Source organism: Balaenoptera acutorostrata, chromosome 9, assembly GCF_949987535.1.
Source record: "Balaenoptera acutorostrata chromosome 9, mBalAcu1.1, whole genome shotgun sequence".
Taxonomy (NCBI): domain Eukaryota; kingdom Metazoa; phylum Chordata; class Mammalia; order Artiodactyla; family Balaenopteridae; genus Balaenoptera; species Balaenoptera acutorostrata.
The window spans coordinates 15,104,086-15,122,204 of record NC_080072.1 but is presented as its reverse complement, the minus strand read 5'-3'; the positions used below and the strand labels follow the sequence as shown (position 1 = coordinate 15,122,204).

At 50.6% G+C, this 18,119-nt stretch overlaps 1 protein-coding gene and 1 long non-coding RNA gene across 3 annotated transcripts in view; one reads left to right on the top strand and one right to left on the bottom strand.

Annotated features, from left to right (window-relative positions):
- Window positions 1–8,527: 8,527 nt before the first annotated feature.
- On the bottom strand, window positions 8,528–13,402 carry LOC130708870 (uncharacterized). Its single transcript, XR_009009291.1, has 3 exons — window positions 13,281–13,402; window positions 10,067–10,207; window positions 8,528–8,845 (listed from the first exon to the last, which is right to left on the bottom strand). It is a non-coding gene; the product is annotated as an uncharacterized LOC130708870 (long non-coding RNA).
- A 4,034-nt stretch (window positions 13,403–17,436) lies between these two features.
- Window positions 17,437–18,119, top strand: part of CREB3L1 (cAMP responsive element binding protein 3 like 1) — a 35,729-nt gene continuing 35,046 nt past the window's right edge. Inside the window, exon 1 of one of the 2 annotated variants that reach the window (XM_057553243.1) lies at window positions 17,437–18,027. In XM_057553243.1, the coding sequence (XP_057409226.1) occupies window positions 17,926–18,027 (102 nt within the window). In that variant the 5' untranslated portion in view covers window positions 17,437–17,925. The remainder of the gene's footprint in view (window positions 18,028–18,119) is intronic. The other variant, XM_007181140.2, reaches the window with a different exon arrangement.

Here is an 18,119-nt window from a genome sequence, read left to right as displayed (position 1 = left end):
GGTACAGCAGCTCTGTGACCATTAGGGACCTAGGCTTCTCCTTTTTTTAATTTTTATTTTAATTAATTTATTTATTTATGGCTGTGTTGGGTCTTCGTTTCTGTGCGAGGGCTTTCTCTAGTTGCGGCGAGCGGGGGCCACTCTTCATCGCGGTGCGCGGGCCTCTCACTATCGCGGCCTCTCTTGTTGCGGAGCACAGGCTCCAGACGCGCAGGCTCAGTAATTGTGGCTCACGGGCCTAGTTGCTCCGCGGCATGTGGGATCTTCCCAGACCAGGGCTCGAACCCGTGTGCCCTGCATTGGCAGGCAGATTCTCAACCACTGCGCCACCAGGGAAGCCCCCTAGGCTTCTTCTAACTGGGGGTCCCCATCCTCAACACGTGCCCCCAACTCGTGACCCAAGACGGCTGCACCAGGAGGAAGAAGCAAAGAAGGAGCTGCCTCTCCTCAAAGGACACTTCCTGGAATTCACATGCAGCACTTCTGCTTATACCCCACCCACCAGAACTCAGTCCCACGGCCCCTGGGAAATAGGATCTTTTCTAAGTAGGGTTTCTATTACTACAGCAGAAGGGGAGAGCGGATGCTGGGGGAGCACTGGCCTCTCTGCCACCTTTCACAAACATCTTTCCAGTGCATATAGCTTTGTATTCTGTATTTTTCTCTTATTTTTTTGGTGAACACTTTACCACATCATTAAATATTCTTCAAAATTCTTAATTTTTAATGGCTGCTTAATAGTCCATAATATGCATATAGCATTGCTTATAGATCCAGTGCCTTGTTACTTGATACTTGGGTGTTTTGCTCTGATAAATAAGCCTCTTCTATGGTTAAAACTTGTCAAAGGAAGAGCTCCCAAGCTTTCCTCTATACCCTGTGGGTACCCACCCAAGACATTTGGCTGGGGCGTCAGGGTAGTATCTGCCTTGAAAGCTGGCTTATGGGCCTGAGTTTGTTTCTACCCAAAAAAATGGAGCTTTTGGGCAACAGCTGTATCCCGCTGTTCCCACTGCAAGGGAAGTCACAGGAGTGGGCAGAGCCTAGTGGGCAGCTCTGCTCAGGGTGGGGGTGTGGGCATGGGGGATGGGTGGGAGTAGGGAGTGAGTAGGAGGAAACCAGTGGACTCTCAGGAGCCAAGGGAGGACCTCGCCCTGATGAGGCTTGGGGGTCTCAACGGGGCCTGTTTCATTTTTCATTCAAATCGAACAAATGCTTTCCGAGCCCCTACTCAGGGCCGTGCCCTGCGCAGGCCCTGGGGATGTCTCAGAGAACACGTGTTCCCTGCTCTCCAGGAACTTAGTCAACTTTATTTATTTATTTATTTATTTTTAACATCTTTATTGGAGTACAATTGCTTTACAATGGTGTGTTAGTTTCTGCTTTATAACAGAGTGAATCAGTTATACATATTAGTCAACTTTAAATTCTCCAATGTTAGAGTTCAACATGGAGAGTTGCCTAAAACACAGAATCCTAGGGCTCACACCCAAAAATCTGATGCAATAGATGTTGGTGGACCTAGAATCTGCATTTCTTTCAGTCTCCCCACTTGACCCTGATGAGGGTGACCAGGAACCATTCTGGGGGGAAAAACATCAATCAAGGCTCTTGGAGAAAATCTCTTATACCAGGCAAACCTGGAGCGTCTCTCTGCTCAGTATGTAGTTTGTGCCTTGACTGAGCCTTAGGAGATAATAAAATAATGAGGATGACTGCCAGACACAACTGAACCCAAACCCTAGTTCTATCCTTTGGTAGCTGAGTGACCTCAGACAAATTATTTAACCTCTCTAAGCTTCAGTTTTCCCATCTGTAAAATGGGGATAATCATAGTGCTTCCCATGGGAAAATAAACATAAGTGCTTAGCAGAGTGTCTGACACTCAACAAATTCTAGATATTATTATTTAACTAATTTAAATTAATTTATTAATTAAAATTGCCTCTAGAAAAGTAATTACAACAAGGGAGACAAGGTATATAAAGCTTCTTATACACTGCCTGACTCATGGTGGTAGGCACTCAATAAATGGTTATTATTATTATTAACATCCTCACATTCATTTTAATTCTAGGTTTTATCATCTCTGCAGCTGTACCCACCACACAATTTTGTCCTCCCAACAGAAATCATGGACAAAGCCATGGATTCATGGCTTTAAAATGTGGACTTCATGTCTGCCCCTAGTGCCCCAGCATGAAAGAGACTTTTTCAGGTCCTTCTGGAAGGATGTCCAAGAGGCAGATAGGTAAGCATGAGTGGGAACCTCAGGTCCTTACTTTCAACTGCCTGCTTTTGGGGAAGCCCAGGCCTAGAGCTGGGCCATTCACCCAGTCCCAAGGGTCAGGACTGTGGAAGCCCAGGGCTGCTGTGAGGTAAGAAGGAAGAGGCAGGTTGCTATTGATAACTTCCTTTTCAAGTGCTCATGGATGACGTGGTTACCATGGTGATGCTGGTGACTCTGAGCACCAGAGCCTCTCTTGAGTTGTGAGTCAGGTTCAGCTTTATTTATTAAAAAAGAAAACCAGCACCCTGACCTGTGAAGGACAAAGCAAAGCTCTACACGGAGGCCAAAGGGTTCACTCCTGGGGGTGAATCAGCAGCCCTGCTCAGTGTCTACCAGCCTCCTGACATCAGCTGACCCAGCCGGCTGCAAGGCCTGGAAAAGTCCACAGAGGTAAGTGGGGAGGCCAGCATCTCAAACTGTGGCCCAGGAGAGGAAGTACGAACAGAACCCACACTGCCACTTGGAAACCTCTTACTAGGGAGCAGATGCCATTTTCCCAGCTCTAAACAAAAAGCCAGACTCTTTCAGGGGACTCTGCCCCACTCTGGTATGGGAGTCCACAGGGCCCAAGGAAATGGGTCTCCAAGTGAAGACCAGGACCTGGTCCAGAGACGACCAGTGTTAGCTCACCCACCCACCAGTGTGCACACACTAGTAGCGCCCTCTGTGAGGGGCAGGGTCCTGGAAGGACAGGGGAGGCCGCAAAACTTTCCTCCCACGGCCTGAACTGGGAGGTGGGGCTCCTTTTCCCAGAACTCCTGCAGGAAAAGAGGTAAAGGCAGTAATGACTCCAGCTGCAACAGAGACGACTGGTGGAGCGCCCGGCCTCATGTCAGCATGCCATGGGGAGGTCCACGGTAAGAGCACCAGAGACACACTGGAATTTTCCTGAGCTTGGACACTGTCCCAGAATCCCAGACCTATAGCTGCAGGGTTCTTCAAACCTGCTTGTTTGTTTGGGTTCACTGCTGATCCCATTGACCAATGTCCTGGTGGGCCCACCTCCTACCCAGCTCTGGACTCCAAGTCCTTGTCTCCACCCACTGCCCTCATCAGTGAGCAGAATATTGGGGGCTGAAGTCAGGGTGGATGGATTTAAGTCTTCTTCTGCCACTTATTAGCCTTGTGACTGAGCCTCTGTGCCGCCATCTATAATACACAGGTGATAATCATAATAACATGTAATCCCAGGGTAGCTATGAGGATGAAATGCAATAATATTTGCAAATGTTTATCACCGAGCATGGCTGGCACACTGTAAGTAAACACTGGAGAACCGTTAGCCATTGTTGACTTTGCTCGGGACCTTATCACATCCGCCTGGATAACAGTGGCAGCCTCATAATTCCACTTGCTGATCCTAGTCTTGCTGGCCTCCAATCTGTTGTCCACACCACAGCAGAGTGGTTTATGGAAAATGCAATCCTGATCATGCCATTTTCCTCTGTAAAATCTGCCGGTGGCTCCCATTTGCCTTCAGAACGGCTCTTAGCATCCCTTAGGGGGCCTACAAGGCCCTGCAGGAAATAGCCCTGGGCTACCCTCTCCAATCCTACCCCCTCACCATGCCTTCACTGCCTTGAAAAGTTTTAGCCATTCCCAACTGTTAGCAGTGCCCCAAAGGTGCCAGGCTCTGCCGTACCGTCAGGATTTTGCCATGCTATTCCCTTTGGCCAGAATGCCCTTTTCTCTTTTTGTTTATCTAACAAACACCTACCCATCGTTCAAGACCCACATTAAGAACCCCTTATAGTGTGAAATGTTCCTGTCCTCCCCTCAGTGCAGAGCAGACCACTCCCTCCTCTGAGCCACTCTGGTTCTCTCCATAAAGACATTTATCACTTTACATTGCAATCGCTGCAGTTTCTGCCTGTGACACCTTTCAGCTTCTTGAGGGCAGCACTGATTCTAATTAGTGTCTGTTTCCCTAGAATATACCATGGTACCGTAACAGTCACAAGAGATGATGGACTGAATGAAGACAAAAACCCTGTTTGTAGAAGAGGAAACTGAGGCCCACCTAGGAGCAGTGACCTGGCTAAAGTAGAGTCCAGAAGCCCTGTAACTCCAGGCCCCTCTGATGGCAGGGACTATGGACCATTCATTCATCCATCCATCACTTATGAAGCATCCATCATACACCAGACACTGTGTTGCTTCCTAGGGTACAAAGAACAAGGTGCAGTCCTGGCCGTCAGGAGAACCACAGGCAGGTGGGATAGAATGACAGGTGTACAGACAATCCCCACACCTTCCACTGTGAGTTGGGACAGAGGCTATAGAAGGAGCTATGGGAATTCCAGGGGCCCCAGTATGGATGAGGGGGGAGAGAAACCCCTGTTTCTATGTCTTCCACTCCCTCTCCCCAAAGTCTGGAGGTCAAGTTCCCATAGACCACCAGGCCAAGGCAGCAACCCTCTAGGTGCTGTCACCACAGGTAAACAGACATACACACAAGCTCACACATACCTAAGGCAGGTGACATGGGCATGCCTTGCCCCATGGGGCAGGACAGCCACGAGGACACATTTGTGCTCCTAAGCAGTGATGTCAAGAGCTGTCCTGGGAGTGAGGAGAGATGAAATCAGACAGCAGAGCGTTTCCTGACACTTCCCACCGCACAAAGTCCTTCCGGATATCAGGTCTCACTGGCCCCCCACCAGGTGGGGTCCTACAGACAAGGTGGATGTTGTTTTCTCCCCCATTTCCAGATGGATAAATTGACACTCAAAGAGATGTCAGTGACTTGCCCAACCTCACTGCCTGGCCAGTGGAAGTGCCAGAACCGATCCCCAAGCCTTTGCTGGACCTTCAGTCTGTGCCAGGCCCTCTGCTGGGCAAGGGGACACAGAGGCCAGTGGGACACAGTCCCTGCCCCTGTGGAAGACAGCAGCATAGCTGCCATCCTCAAGTCAGACCGCATCTGTGTTTAAATCTCCATTTCTAGCCATGTGAGCGGAGCTGGTTGTCAGCCTCTGCCACTTACGTTCTGAGTCCGTCTCATGCTCAACCCCTCCAGTCGCTCCCATCACACTCAGAATAAGCTCCAAACTCCTCAGGGGACCCCACAAGACCAGCTCCTGCCCTCTTACACAGCTCACTTCCTACCACCGTCCACCCCTCATCCTACGGGCCTCCTGGCTGTGCCTGGAGCAAAACAAGATCCCTCCAACCTCTGATCTTTGCCCCTTCTCTTCCTTAGTCACATGACTAACTCCTTCCCTCCCCTCAGGTCTCTGTTTCCTCACAGAAGAGGACACCACTGAGTCCAAAACGATGGCCCTGACTTGAGACGATACTTTTATTCAAGGCCGTATCTTTATACTATAGAACATGATACTATGTGTATTTGACCATTTGTCAATGACCTGTCTCCCCTACGAGTACAGATGGGTAGGAAAGTGCCCACTTTGTTCACTGCTACTTTCTCAGCGCCTAGAACAGTGCCTGGCACATAGTAGGAACTCAGTAAATCTTTATGAACATGAATGAATCAATAACCCTCAGTTTCCTCCCCTTTGAAATGATACCCATAGCACACAGTTATAAGGACCAAATGGTGTTATAAATGGAAGACGCTTAGCCTCGTGCCTGGTGCTTAGTTGGCAGGCAAGAACGCTGCTGCTGCTGTTGTTATTGTGCCCACAGTCTCATGGGGGAGGCAGGTATAAAAATAAATTACACAACGTGCTAACAAAACTCTTACTTCTGAGCCCTCTCCTCCACTTTGGGGCAGCAGCCCCTCCATCTGCCTGAAGGTCAAGGCCCAGAGCTCTTGCCCCGGCTGCTGAGGTCACCCTGGGGGTCTGGCCCTGATGGCTGGGAGATCTCTGGGCCCCGCCTGGGCTGGGGGCAGTGGGCAGAGTCCAGACCGGGCCTCAGAAACCCTTGATTTCTCCCCTGGGAGCAGGCCCCACATCAAAGCCAATCTCCGAGGGGCGAGGCCTCGAGATAAATGGAAGATTAAAGAAGGCGAGGTCTCCACAGGCCACAGGGAGAGGCAGCCGGCAGGCGACCACAGCGAGGAGGCCCTGACACAGCCCTGGTGGCAGCCATCTTGGGGGGCAAAGGCAAGAAGGGAGCCCAGGCCTGGGCAAGTAGAGCCGGGGAGGGGTACCTTAGCCCGAGCCTGGCCCCCCCACTATTACACTTTGGCCTGTCCCTCCAATGCATGCCTACTTCTTAATCCTTTCCCAGCCAGGCAGCAGCCGCGATATACAGAGGAACCCCTGGGTCTCTCTTCAAGAGAGTTTGTTTGGTCATCGAGTTCAGTCATTGGGGTTTGCTCCCTCCAGCGAGCGAGCCTGTAATGAGGACCTCCTGGCCCTGGTCTTCCTCCCTAGGGAAGGTCTGTAATTAGTGCAGGAGGCGAGGCTGGGGAAGCTCAGACAATGTCATTTGAACCAGGATGAGACAGGGCTCAATTGCTAGTCTGTATTTCCCCCCCCCCTGGTGACATTTCACATACAAAACTCTGGCAAGCTTAACCCTTTCTTGGCTGGCCTCTGATGCTGGGGCTGGCTTACCATCCTTTCCCATGCTTAATGGGCCATCCTCACCTCCCCGACATACACACCCCAATTCAGGTGAGCCATGGTTTCCAACTTCCCTAACATCCAAGCCACCTGACGATCAATCATCCAACAAGCCTTCACTGAGCGTCACCGGATACTAAGCTCCAAGGGGAAGGGACCCAGAGGAAAGTCTCCCATCGTACCATCAAAGAGATTACAATCCTTTGAGCAGTGGAGGCACGGACACCACAAACAGGTGGCAAGAAATGCACGACAGAGACTTCCCTGGTGGTCCAGTGGCTAAGACTCTGCATTCCCAACGCAGGGGGCCTGGGTTCGATCCCTGGTCAGGGAACTAGATCCCACATGCATGCTGCAACTAAGAGCTTGCATGCCACAACTAAAGATCCCACATGCCGCAACTAAGACCCCACATGCCACAACTAAGACCCAGGGCGTGCAAATAAATAAATACTTTTTAAAAAGAAGAAAAAGTAAAAAGAAATGCATGACAGGGTAGAATCAGGCGGTGAGGGTCAGTGCAGGCCAGGGAAGGAGGCCATGTGGAGGCAGAGCAGACAGGATGAGCTCAGGGAAGACTGGTGTGTGGTAAGCACTCCGTAAATATGTACTGAGGGAGCCATCTTCCTGGAGCAGAGCATTTCTGCAATCAGAGTCTGAGGGCTGAACCCACAGGGAGAGAGGAGGCAGGCAGAGCCTCGGCAGCCCCCAGGTGGACACAGGTGACAGGTGTCAGAGTCTATTGGGATAGGCAGAGGCTATTGCTTCTTCCCACAGGCTCCTGAAGCACTCATTCTGAACCTCTGAACTACAGTTCATCTCACACTGGACCACCACCTGTCTGATTACAGATCTGGTACCCCACCAAACTTCCAGCAACCTGAGAACTTTGTCTATTCCCCTCTGGTTTCAGGTGCCTAAGCACTGAGCCTGGCACTCAAGAGATACTCAATGAATGCTCCTTGAATCAATGGCTGGGCTTGGATGAGAGGGTGGAGATGTGGGGAAGAATCCACCTCCACAGCCTTTCCCAGAGGGGATGCCAACTGTGGCCCCATGGCTGCTGCAAATCATATCACAATCTCCCTAACATATAAAGAGCTTCTAGAAATCAATAAGACAAGACCAACCACCAATTTTTTAAAAGTCAGAGAATGAAAAGAGTCTACAGAAAGGGAAACATAAATTGTTCGAGGACATCTAAAGAGACTCTCAACCTCACTAATGATAAGAAATGCAAACTGGAAGCCACTCAGAAGTTTGATAATATCCACTGTTTGAGAGACTGTAGAGAAACCAACGGCTTCATATACTGCTGGTGGGGGGAGGTAAATCGATATGAAATATTTGACAATATCTGTCAACATTACATATGCACATTCTCTTTGACCCAGCAATCCCACTTCCGAGACTTTATCCTACAGATATACAGTGCCTGAACAAGGCTATCATTATAGCATTATTTGTTACAGTAAAAAATTAGAAACAATCCAAATGTTCATCAGTTGGGGACAGGTAAATAAATTATGGTACAGTCACACAATTGGTAGCTATGCAGCTACTTAAAAAAAAAAAAAAAAGAATGAGGAAGTTCTCTATGTACTAATGTGGAAGATTTCCAAAACAGATAAAATGGGGGGAAAAAGATGTAGAACAGTGTATTTAATATAAATTTATTTATTTATTTATTTATTTATGGCTGCATTGGGTCTTCGTTGCTGCGCACAGGCTTTCTCTAGTTGTGGTGAGCGGGGCTACTTTTTGTTGTGGTGTGCGGGCTTCTCATTGCGGTGACTTCTCTTGTTGTGGAGCACGGGCTCTAGGCACGTGGGCTTCAGTAGTTGTGGCTCGCTGGCTCTAGAGCGCAGACTCAGTAGTTGTGGTGCACAGGCTTAGTTGCTCCTCGGCATGTGGGATCTTCCGGGACCAGGGCTCAAACCCATGTCTCCTGCACTGGCAGGTGGATTCTTAACCACTGCACCATCAGGGAAATCCCTAGAACAGTGTATTTAATATGCTCCTTTTTGGTTAAATAAAAAAGAGAGAAAAGATGTATATACATATGAATACGCATACACACACACACACACACATACCCCACTGAAGGATGCCCAAGAAAGTAATAAAATTAATCATATGTTGGTTGAAGGGTGGGAACTTAGTGGTTAGGACATAGGATGTAGGGATGAGAGGATTACTTTTCATTATATTCTTTTTTTTTTTTTTTTTGAGTCATGTGATGCATTATCTATTCAGCAAATTTTAAAAGACAAAACAAAAACCAAAAAACCCCTCTCCCTAGGTTTGGGGGTTCCAGGTTTCTTCCCAAGTTGCTGAGTAGACAGGATTTCACTTCAGCTGGCTGACCCTCCATCACTGTCCCTCCCCAGTCCCTGCCAGGTTTTCCTGAGGCCTTGAGTCCCCATAAGTGGTGACTCTCATCCCAACTCGCACCTTAAGAACACAGACTATGAAGTCAGACCAAGTCACTGTGTGATGTTGGGCAAGTGTCTTCACCTCTCTGAGCCTCAGGAAAACAGGGTAATCATGGTATCTGTCTCCTTGTGGTAAGGCTTAAATGAGAAAATGCAGAGGAAGTGCTTAGATAGATCCTGGGACATGATAAATAGTACTGTATAAATGTACCAGACTCACTGTTCATATTCTTTGTCAATATTTTTATTGGATTGTTGGTCTTCGTCTTATTGATTTATAGGAGCTCTTTATAGATTCAGAAGATTGAGATACGCACTGCAAACTGGCAGAGCATTGAAGGGCAACGGGTCCACAATAAATGGCAGTTTGTGAAAATCATTATTTCTATGATTATTTCTCCTCCAGGCCATGCAGGCTGTGTCTGAAGGTATCCCACACAGGAGGCCTCAGGGCTTATCTGGAAATGAGTCTTTACTCATTGTCTCTGTGTCACTGTCAGTGTGACGGTGTCCCCTGGGTTGACCAACATTGTCATTCTCCACTACGGCTTTCAGAATAACAACACCCCTTTCCCCTAGGTTAGGCTCATCCTTTGTGCCTTCCCCAGAGGTCCCCAGGTTTGTGGAGCACATGCATGATCCCCTGTAAGGAATGAATTCACTAACCGGTAAGTATAAGGCCTCCCTGGGGAATCCCAAAGTCATCATCCAGGGGCTCCCCACGGGAGACAGACTCTAGGTGGGCAGGTCCGAAGGGCTATAGCGAGGGATAGAGGTGCGGAATATGCAGCATTGGAGCTCCTTACCCTGATCCTTGGACCCTTGGTGCTTGCTTGCCATAGAGCTGAGAAAAAATGTGGCTCCCCTGGGCCCAAATCCATTCCTTTCCTCCAGGGAATTGGTCCGCCCTTCAGTTCTGGAGGCTCCAGAAACGTTGCTTGGAGCATCTGGAATATATATTCGCTTTAACCGGTGATTGCCAAGACCAGCTCTGCTGGTTTTCTGTTTGTTCTGCTTAGCTATGGGGCCTGGGACTGGTCCTTGAAGACAGGGGATGCCCAGGACCCCCAGCGCCCCCTCTTTGTGCATGACCTGGGACGGCAATCCCCACCTGGACCTGCTCTTCAAGAAGCGGAGACTGGGGCTTCCCTGGTGGCGCAGTGGTTAAGAATCCGCCTGCCAATGCAGGGAACGCGGGTTCGAGCCCTGGTCCGGTAAGTTCCCACATGCCACGGAGCCACTAAGCCCGTGCACCACAACTACTGAGCCTGCGCTCTAGAGCCCGCAAGCCACAACCACTGAGCCCGCATGCCACATCTATTGAAGCCCACGCGCCTAGAGCCCGTGCTCTGCAACAAGAGACGCCACCACAATGAGAAGCTCCCGCACCGCAACGAAGAGTAGTCCCCCTCACCGCAACTAGAGAAAGCCCGCGTGCATCAACGAAGACCCAATGCAGCCAAAAATAAAAATAAATTAAATAAATAAATTTATTTAAAAAAAGAAGAAACAGAGACTGGATGAGGGCCAGTGAGAGTTAAAAGCTCCTCCCAACTCCCCGAAAGCCTCCTGATTGCTGTACACCTTGTCCACTCCTAGAGTCTGGCACAGTGAAAATACTGTCAAACTGATCCAAGCTCAAATTCCCAGCTCTCTTGCTTAATAGCTGTGTGACCTTGGACAAATAACATAACCTCTCTGAGCCTCACCTTCTTTCTTTTTATGGTTAATTGTTTTTATTTTTTTTAATATTTATTTATTTGGCTGTTCCGGGTCTTAGCTGTGGCATGAGGGATCTAGTTCCCTGACCAAGGATGGAACCTGGGCCCCCTGCATTGGGAGCATGGAGTCTGAGGCACTGGACCACCAGGGAAGTCCCCTCACCTTCTTCATCTATAAAAGTAAAAATATTTTTGTATTTATACCTGTCTCACTTCAGGGTGTATTAAAGTTTCTTGAGAAACCCTACAGACAATGGAATCAAATGGCTGTTAATAGGGGAAAAGGATATGGAGAAGGGGGATTAAAAAGCTAAGATGAAGCCAGGGATGCAGTTAGTTTGTGAAATGCACCCCCATGAGACCCTGTTGCAAGAGGTGGGCCCCAGCAAACTCATCTCTGAGCTTCCTGACAGCCCAAGTAAAGAAGGAAAGGCAGTGAGCTATAAAATCCAGAGTGTCCATTAGATTGAAAATAGACCCACCTCTGGGAATTCCCTGGCGGTCCAGTGGTTAAGCCTCCATGCTTCCACTGCAGGGGGCACAGGTTCGATCCCTGGTGGGGGAACTAAGATCCTGCATGCTGCCTGGCACAGTCACAAAAACAAAAACAAAAAACAGACCCACCTCTCAGAAGCAGCCAGCGTTTCTAGGCCCTGAAGTCAAAGAAAAAGTTCTCACCTGGACCTTCCAAAAAAGGGCAAGTGGGGAGGGGAGAGTGTGCGCAGCAAGGGTACTATCTCCTAGGCCTTTCTGTGTTTGAAATAAAATAAAATGCCTGACGGTGACCCTCAGAGTGGCCTGCTATGGTAGGTGCTTCAAATGTGCCCACTTCCTTCCTCCTACTCAGTCCTCCATCTTCTCCCAGGTAAGAGCATCTGTGAGATCTCTCATGCACTCGAGCAGTCAGCTATTTAATCATTCAGCAAGCACTTACTGAACACCTACTATGTGCCAGGCTCTGGATCAGGCAAACATCCGAATCACCCTAAACCTAGCTAGTATCTTCCCCGCTGTCCCCAGATCCTTATTCTCAGAAGCCCTCTCCCTCCCCCTGCCACCCACCTTTTTGGGTCTCTGGGCTCTGCCTCCTCCCAAGTGTGCCCGTAAACCCCAGGGAACCCCGCTCCTGTGGCCTCCCCCTCATTCCCCACATAGCTTCAGGCTGCTCCCTCCGACCACCACATTCATGGAGCTCAGCCACGTGCAAAAGCACAATTAATATTCCACTCAGTCTCCCCCAGCCCAGCTGCCTATTGGAAGAAGATGGAAACCAGATTTGCAGCCGCACGCTCTGGCATGGATGTGCACAGGGGGGTGGGCCTGCTCTTCGGTGTGAACCGGCACTCTCTCCTCCAGAGGCTTGTACACGTGCACGGATGGCAGGAGCCCCACACGTAGGTCCACATCTCCAGACACGGGCTCATCCACCCAGTGGCATGTGCGCACACAGTCACACCACCATGGGCAGCACACTCAGCTCCTGGCCAAATCGATGCCCAGAGAACACATGGGCTCCTCACACACAAGGCCTATATTTGCTTTCTGGGCAGAGGGAGACAGAATCATAGCAGTTCAGAGCTGGTAGGATGGAATTTCAGAGACTATCCCATCCAAAACCCTCCTTTGACTGGGAAGAATCTGAGGCCCTGGCTTAACCTGGATGGCGATCAGTCCCCGCTGAAGTGAACCGTGCCTGGTTGCATTTTAGCAAAGCCTTTGATTTAAACGCCTGATGCTGCCTCTCCGCTTCCTGGTGAAGGGGCCATTCAGCCTCACCAGGCTTGGAGGTTGGGGAAACCGAGGCTACGGGGTAGGGTGGGGGGTACCTGACAGTGCAGTAGATCATAGGCAGAGTCAAGCCTCTGACTTTCCATGCCCCTGCCCTTCCCACAGTTCCAGCTCTGCAGCCCTAAGTGAAGCAGGATTGGCAGGGGAGTGTCCCCGACGACATGAGGGCTCACTGAGGCAAGAGGAAAGACTAGCCTTGTTGACTTTCCTCCCTTGACTTTAGACTCAGAGAGCGAGGGAGATGGAGGGCTATAGTATGCCTGAGTGTGTGTCTTCGGGGTTGGAGCCAGCAGCCTGGGTTATAGAGGCGTCCAGAAGCAGAGTTGGTGCAGGTGATTCGAGGTGGAAGAAAGAAGGGTGAGATCAGAGCAGGACTGAGAGCAAAGCAGGAAGCGGGTGGAGCTGTTCCCCAGGCAGCAGGCAGACAGAGGGCCAAGGGGCGGGCCTGCCTCCAGTCCAAAGATGGGACAGTAGAGCAGAAATTCAGGGAAAGAGAAGCTAAAATAATTACCAGGAAAAGGAGCTGGAAGGGAAACAAGTGTTTTCTTAGTCCTTAAGGAACTTCAGTCTTCAGAGAATTTGGAGAGGGAAAAAAAATCTATCTTTGAGGCCCTTCTCCAAGGCAGGGTGGCTGGTGACTCACTCGCTGCTGAGGAAGGCCCTGGAAGGCCCTCCCCTCAGCGCCTGCCTCTCCCTAGTGAGCAAACCCAGTTCATCTGGGGTGAGTGGAAAGGGCCCTGGGTGAGGAGCCTGGAGGCCCGGATTTCAGTCCTATCTCTGTCTCATTGAAGCTGGCTGACCTGAGGAAAGCCTCTTATGGCTCGAGGCCTTGGTTTCCTGCAAAATAAAGGAGTGGTAAGTCATATAAACTCTCTGAGGCTCGGTTTTCTCCTCTGCAGACTGGGGGATGATAATAATATCATGTTTCATCGAATCTAAGATGTCATCAATTGTACGATACACCATTTTTTTTGTGCTGTGCGCTAAGAAGGAAAAAACACTGTCCATTCAAGTATAACATACTGCTGATTATAAGACACATTCTGATTTCAGAGGTGTAAATGTGCATCTCAGAATCAGTGAATATGATATTTATCTCACAAGCTTGTTCCAAGCGTTAAACGAGATAATATAAGTAAAGTATTTAGTGCCTGGCACAAAGCAAGTTCTCAATAAATGTCAGGTATTTTTATGGTTCCGGGTGGAGGGGGGAAGGAACCACAGGCCAAGGGGATGGAGAAGAGTGAGAGCTTGGGGTCTGAGGCCCACCCTTACCCTCCTGGCAGGGTGCAACCCCAGGGACTCCACTTCTAGCCCTGCGGGGGGTACAGGGAGAGCAGCCATGAGGCCCATTTTAGGGAGCCACAAGAGAACAAAGGGCCCCCTTCTGTGCCCCGGAAGTCAGCCTAATCTCCAGGATGAATATGTTTTCATTTCTCAGAAGTTCCTGTTACAGTGTGCCAAAGCGTTTTTTCCTTTACAATCCAGGCAAACAAGGCAGGTTTACTTTGGGCGACCTTCTCACCACCACCCAGAGCCTGCCTGCCAAGTGTAAACACCCAGCCTTGCACCCTCCTGGAGGCTCCAGGATGGAAGCCTGGAAAATCGGAGCTCCAGGCCTCCTAAGGAGGCAGGTCCTTCACCCCACCTCCCCCTATTCCCTGCTGGCCCTGGCCTGGTAAGAACACATTTGGAAGGTGCTTGGAGAAGACAGGACCCTAGGGGTCATTAACACCTCTCCCATTTGATAGATGTGAAAACCGAGACCCAGAGAAGGGACTCTCTAAGCGTGTCAAAGTGTGGCAGCCCCCAGCCAAGCCCTCTCCCCTCACACAAACACACACACACACACACACACACACCATCCCTGCTCGTAGCTCAACCTGTCAGGCGCCTCTCTCTCCACCTGACCTTCAGTGTCTGGGACAGGCAGGAAGCTTACCTCTGTCCCTTCTCTCCTGTGCGTCACTGCGTGGGTTGGAGCATCTTTATGCATTATGCTTCACAGCTGGAGCCATTGCAGAGAGCACCAACCAGATCTTCCTGAGTCCACAACCGGAGGGGCTACGTACGGTCTGTGAGCTTTTCTTGACCTGGAGTATTTCAGGGTGTTTGCAGCACCAATCTGGGCCTCCTTCCCCTGCCCCTTCAGATGTAGAGAAGGGGCCTGAGGCATCTGGGCCTCAAGATCAGGACTGGCCTGGAGGAAGTAGACCCTCCCTGTTGGGTCAGAACCCAGACTGCAGACCCGGTGAGCTGTCTACTTTCCTCTGCTGGAAAATCTTTAAGAGATACAGATACCGAAGGGATGACTGCTACAGAAGGCTTCAGGTGGGCCCTCTAATCTGAACAGGCACAATTCTTTTCACTACTTGAATAGAATCAGTGAGACCATAACGAGTGTGTATAGGGCCTTGGGGTTTCACATTCATCCTCTCTCTCCCATGTCACTGCCTGCCCCTGCCAGTCTTTCTCTTGCTTTCTCCTCTACTTGCTGTTCCCTCTATCTGGAATGCTTTTCCCTCCACTTTTGCCCCATAAATGACTCCAGTTCTCAGCTCACACATCACCTCTTTAGAGAGGCCTTCCTTACCTACTCAATCACATCACACTATTTTATTTCCTTCATAGTCCTATCACTATTTGAAATTATCTTCGTAACATTTTTTTTTTTTTTTTTTTGCCCATTCTTTCCTCATTCACTCTAGAGCTTAAGTACTTAATCACGACTGTATCCCCAGGGCCTGGTCTAGGGACTATTCACAGGTGCTCAATAATACTTGTAGAATGTGTGAACAAACCCCCTGCCATCCTTCTCTTTACTGTACATGCCAGGCTCTGCACTGCCCGTTCCTCTTCTCTCCTCTCCCCGTCCCTTCCCCCCAGGATTTCTCTTGGGAGCTCCTGCGTCTCAGACTCCACAGGAGGTGCCAGAACCAGAGTGTCTCCCCAGGATTATTTTCAATGGTTTCCTGGGGTGTTCACCTGGGTAAGAATCAGGAAAGAGAGGACACTCTAATCTTATTTATCTAAAACTATATAATCTTCCCCAATCACTTAAGTGGTGATTATGGTGCCTATGTCTCTAATTACAGAGCAGGCTGGGAGGAACACAGGCACAATTTCCAGCCAACCTCAGGCAGAGGGGCACTTTTGTTCCTTCTGGGGACCTGCAGGGACTCCAGCTCGGGAGCCAGGACTCCAGACACCTGCAGTCACAAGCTCACCCACGATGGACTGACTTGTCCACCCAGCCAGAGATGGCAACCCCCGACGCCCACAAAGGATCAGCCACATTCTCAGTGTCTGACTGTTCCCCAGTTGGCCAGATGTGACACACTTGGGGAAAACACCCATGGTCTCAGCACCCTAATTCTACCTGCCACTCTTTAGAGAGTGAACTGATTTCCTTTTGGCCCTGCCTAACTTCTCGGAGTTACATTGCTGGTGAACTGGTCCCCAGAGCATGGGCTGTATTCCCAGCTTCTCAGGAGCAAACTCTCTGGGAGGCCCAGGAGCTAATAGTCATATGACAATGTGGAGGGTCAGAACATCATTCTCCAGAACTATGTCAACTGGATCAGGAGCTGGGGGAAAGCCACATTCCTGCCCGCCCGCCCCAGGCAAACAGCTGCTATCTCAGCCTAGCTGTGTGCCCATTCCCCACCTTGGCACTGAGAGAGCAATTTGGGTGACATCCCTGGCTTAACTGCAATGACATCTCTGCTTCTTAAAGGCTTTTGGTTCCTGAGCTAATTAAAAGCTCCACACAGGGAAGACACACTTAATCCTATTAATGACTTCTGGACAGGAACAGTGTGCCCAGCCCTCTGAGGGAGTGACTTTCTGACCACTTCCATTTGTTCAGGTGCCTGGTGATTGTTTATCAACCCTTTCAAGAGATTAAGCTGTACTCTGGAGCAGGCCACTTAGGTAATGGATCCAGGGGGCCTGGGAGTGTCCTGTGACCATGGAGCATGCAGCCAACCTACATCTTGTCTCACGCAGAGTCCATGACTACTGTTCTCCAACTTCTTGCTCTTCAGAAACACTAGGGTTACTCGGTGATTGATGAGAAGAAGGGTCCTTACCTCATCTCTGCTGTCCCCCCCAGCACTTTCACACACAGGAAAGCTGGGTACAGTCCTCACCCTGAGGGATCTGAGAGTCCAGTGGGTTTATAGACACATGAACAATGACAATACTGCATTAGACTCACCACATGGAGGTAAGCACACCATGCCCTGTGAGTGTATAGTGACGGTAACTGCTTCAGCCTGGGGGTCAGGGAAGGCTTCCTGGAAAAGGAGACCTGCAAATCTCCCCATTGAAAGGAGATTTGTTGAGGGGCCCAAGGGATGGAATTCCCTGACTTTGGATTTGGTTCAGGCCCTAGCATAAGCCTGGAAGAATAGAAATAACTCAGCTCCCTCATGAACTTACAGGAGTGTGGTTGGCAAAGCCTTAAGATGCTGAGGTTCAAGGAACACAGTTATTGGCTCTAGGACAATTTTGCTTCAAGCCCCTACCTTTTCAGAGAAAAGAGATTGGCAAGACTAGCTCGCAGCTGTCTCTTTAAAAGAGGAGGGACGATTCCTCAGGCCACTCCTTCTCCTCATTAATATGAAATTATCGTGAATATTGATGTGGAGGAGTGGCGCCTCGGCCAGCTGGGCTAACCAGCCAAGGGGTTCCCGGTTTCACAGAGAGGAAAAGTGACAGAAGCCGTGCAGAGGGAGACGCAGAGAGAGCGGAGCGCCCGGCAGTCACCCAGTCTCGGGGGAGCGCTCAGCTCCCCCGCCCCCGGCTCCCACCCAGTCCGGGGGGCTCCTCAAGCCCTCAGCCCCACTCCCGGGCTCCCCATGGAAGCCAGCTGTGCCCCCGGAGGAGCGGGAGGAGGAGGAGTCGGCTAAATGCCCGCGGTGCGCCCGGGGCCCCTGAGCCCAGCCCGCTCTGCGCCGCTGCCCTAAGGCCTCCGCGCCCCCCGCGCCCCCTACCCGGGGCCGCGCAGCCTCTGCCCGCCCCTCCCCCGGGGCTTTGCCCGGGACCTGCCCCCCGCCCGCTTGCCAGAGCTCGGGCCGGAGCTCTGGGCCGGGCGCGCCGCCGCCCTGGAGTGAGGGAAGCCCAGCCGAAGGGGGTCTCCGGAGCCTGCCGCGATGGACGCCGTCTTGGAGCCCTTCCCGGCCGACAGGCTGTTCCCCGGATCCAGCTTCCTGGACTTGGGGGATCTGAACGAGTCTGATTTCCTCAACAATGCGGTAAGATGAAGGGTCTGTGTTTTCCTTCCACCACTCCTTACTCCTCTTCGCGGTGCACCTGGGGCCCCCTGAAGGACTGGACTACACAGCAC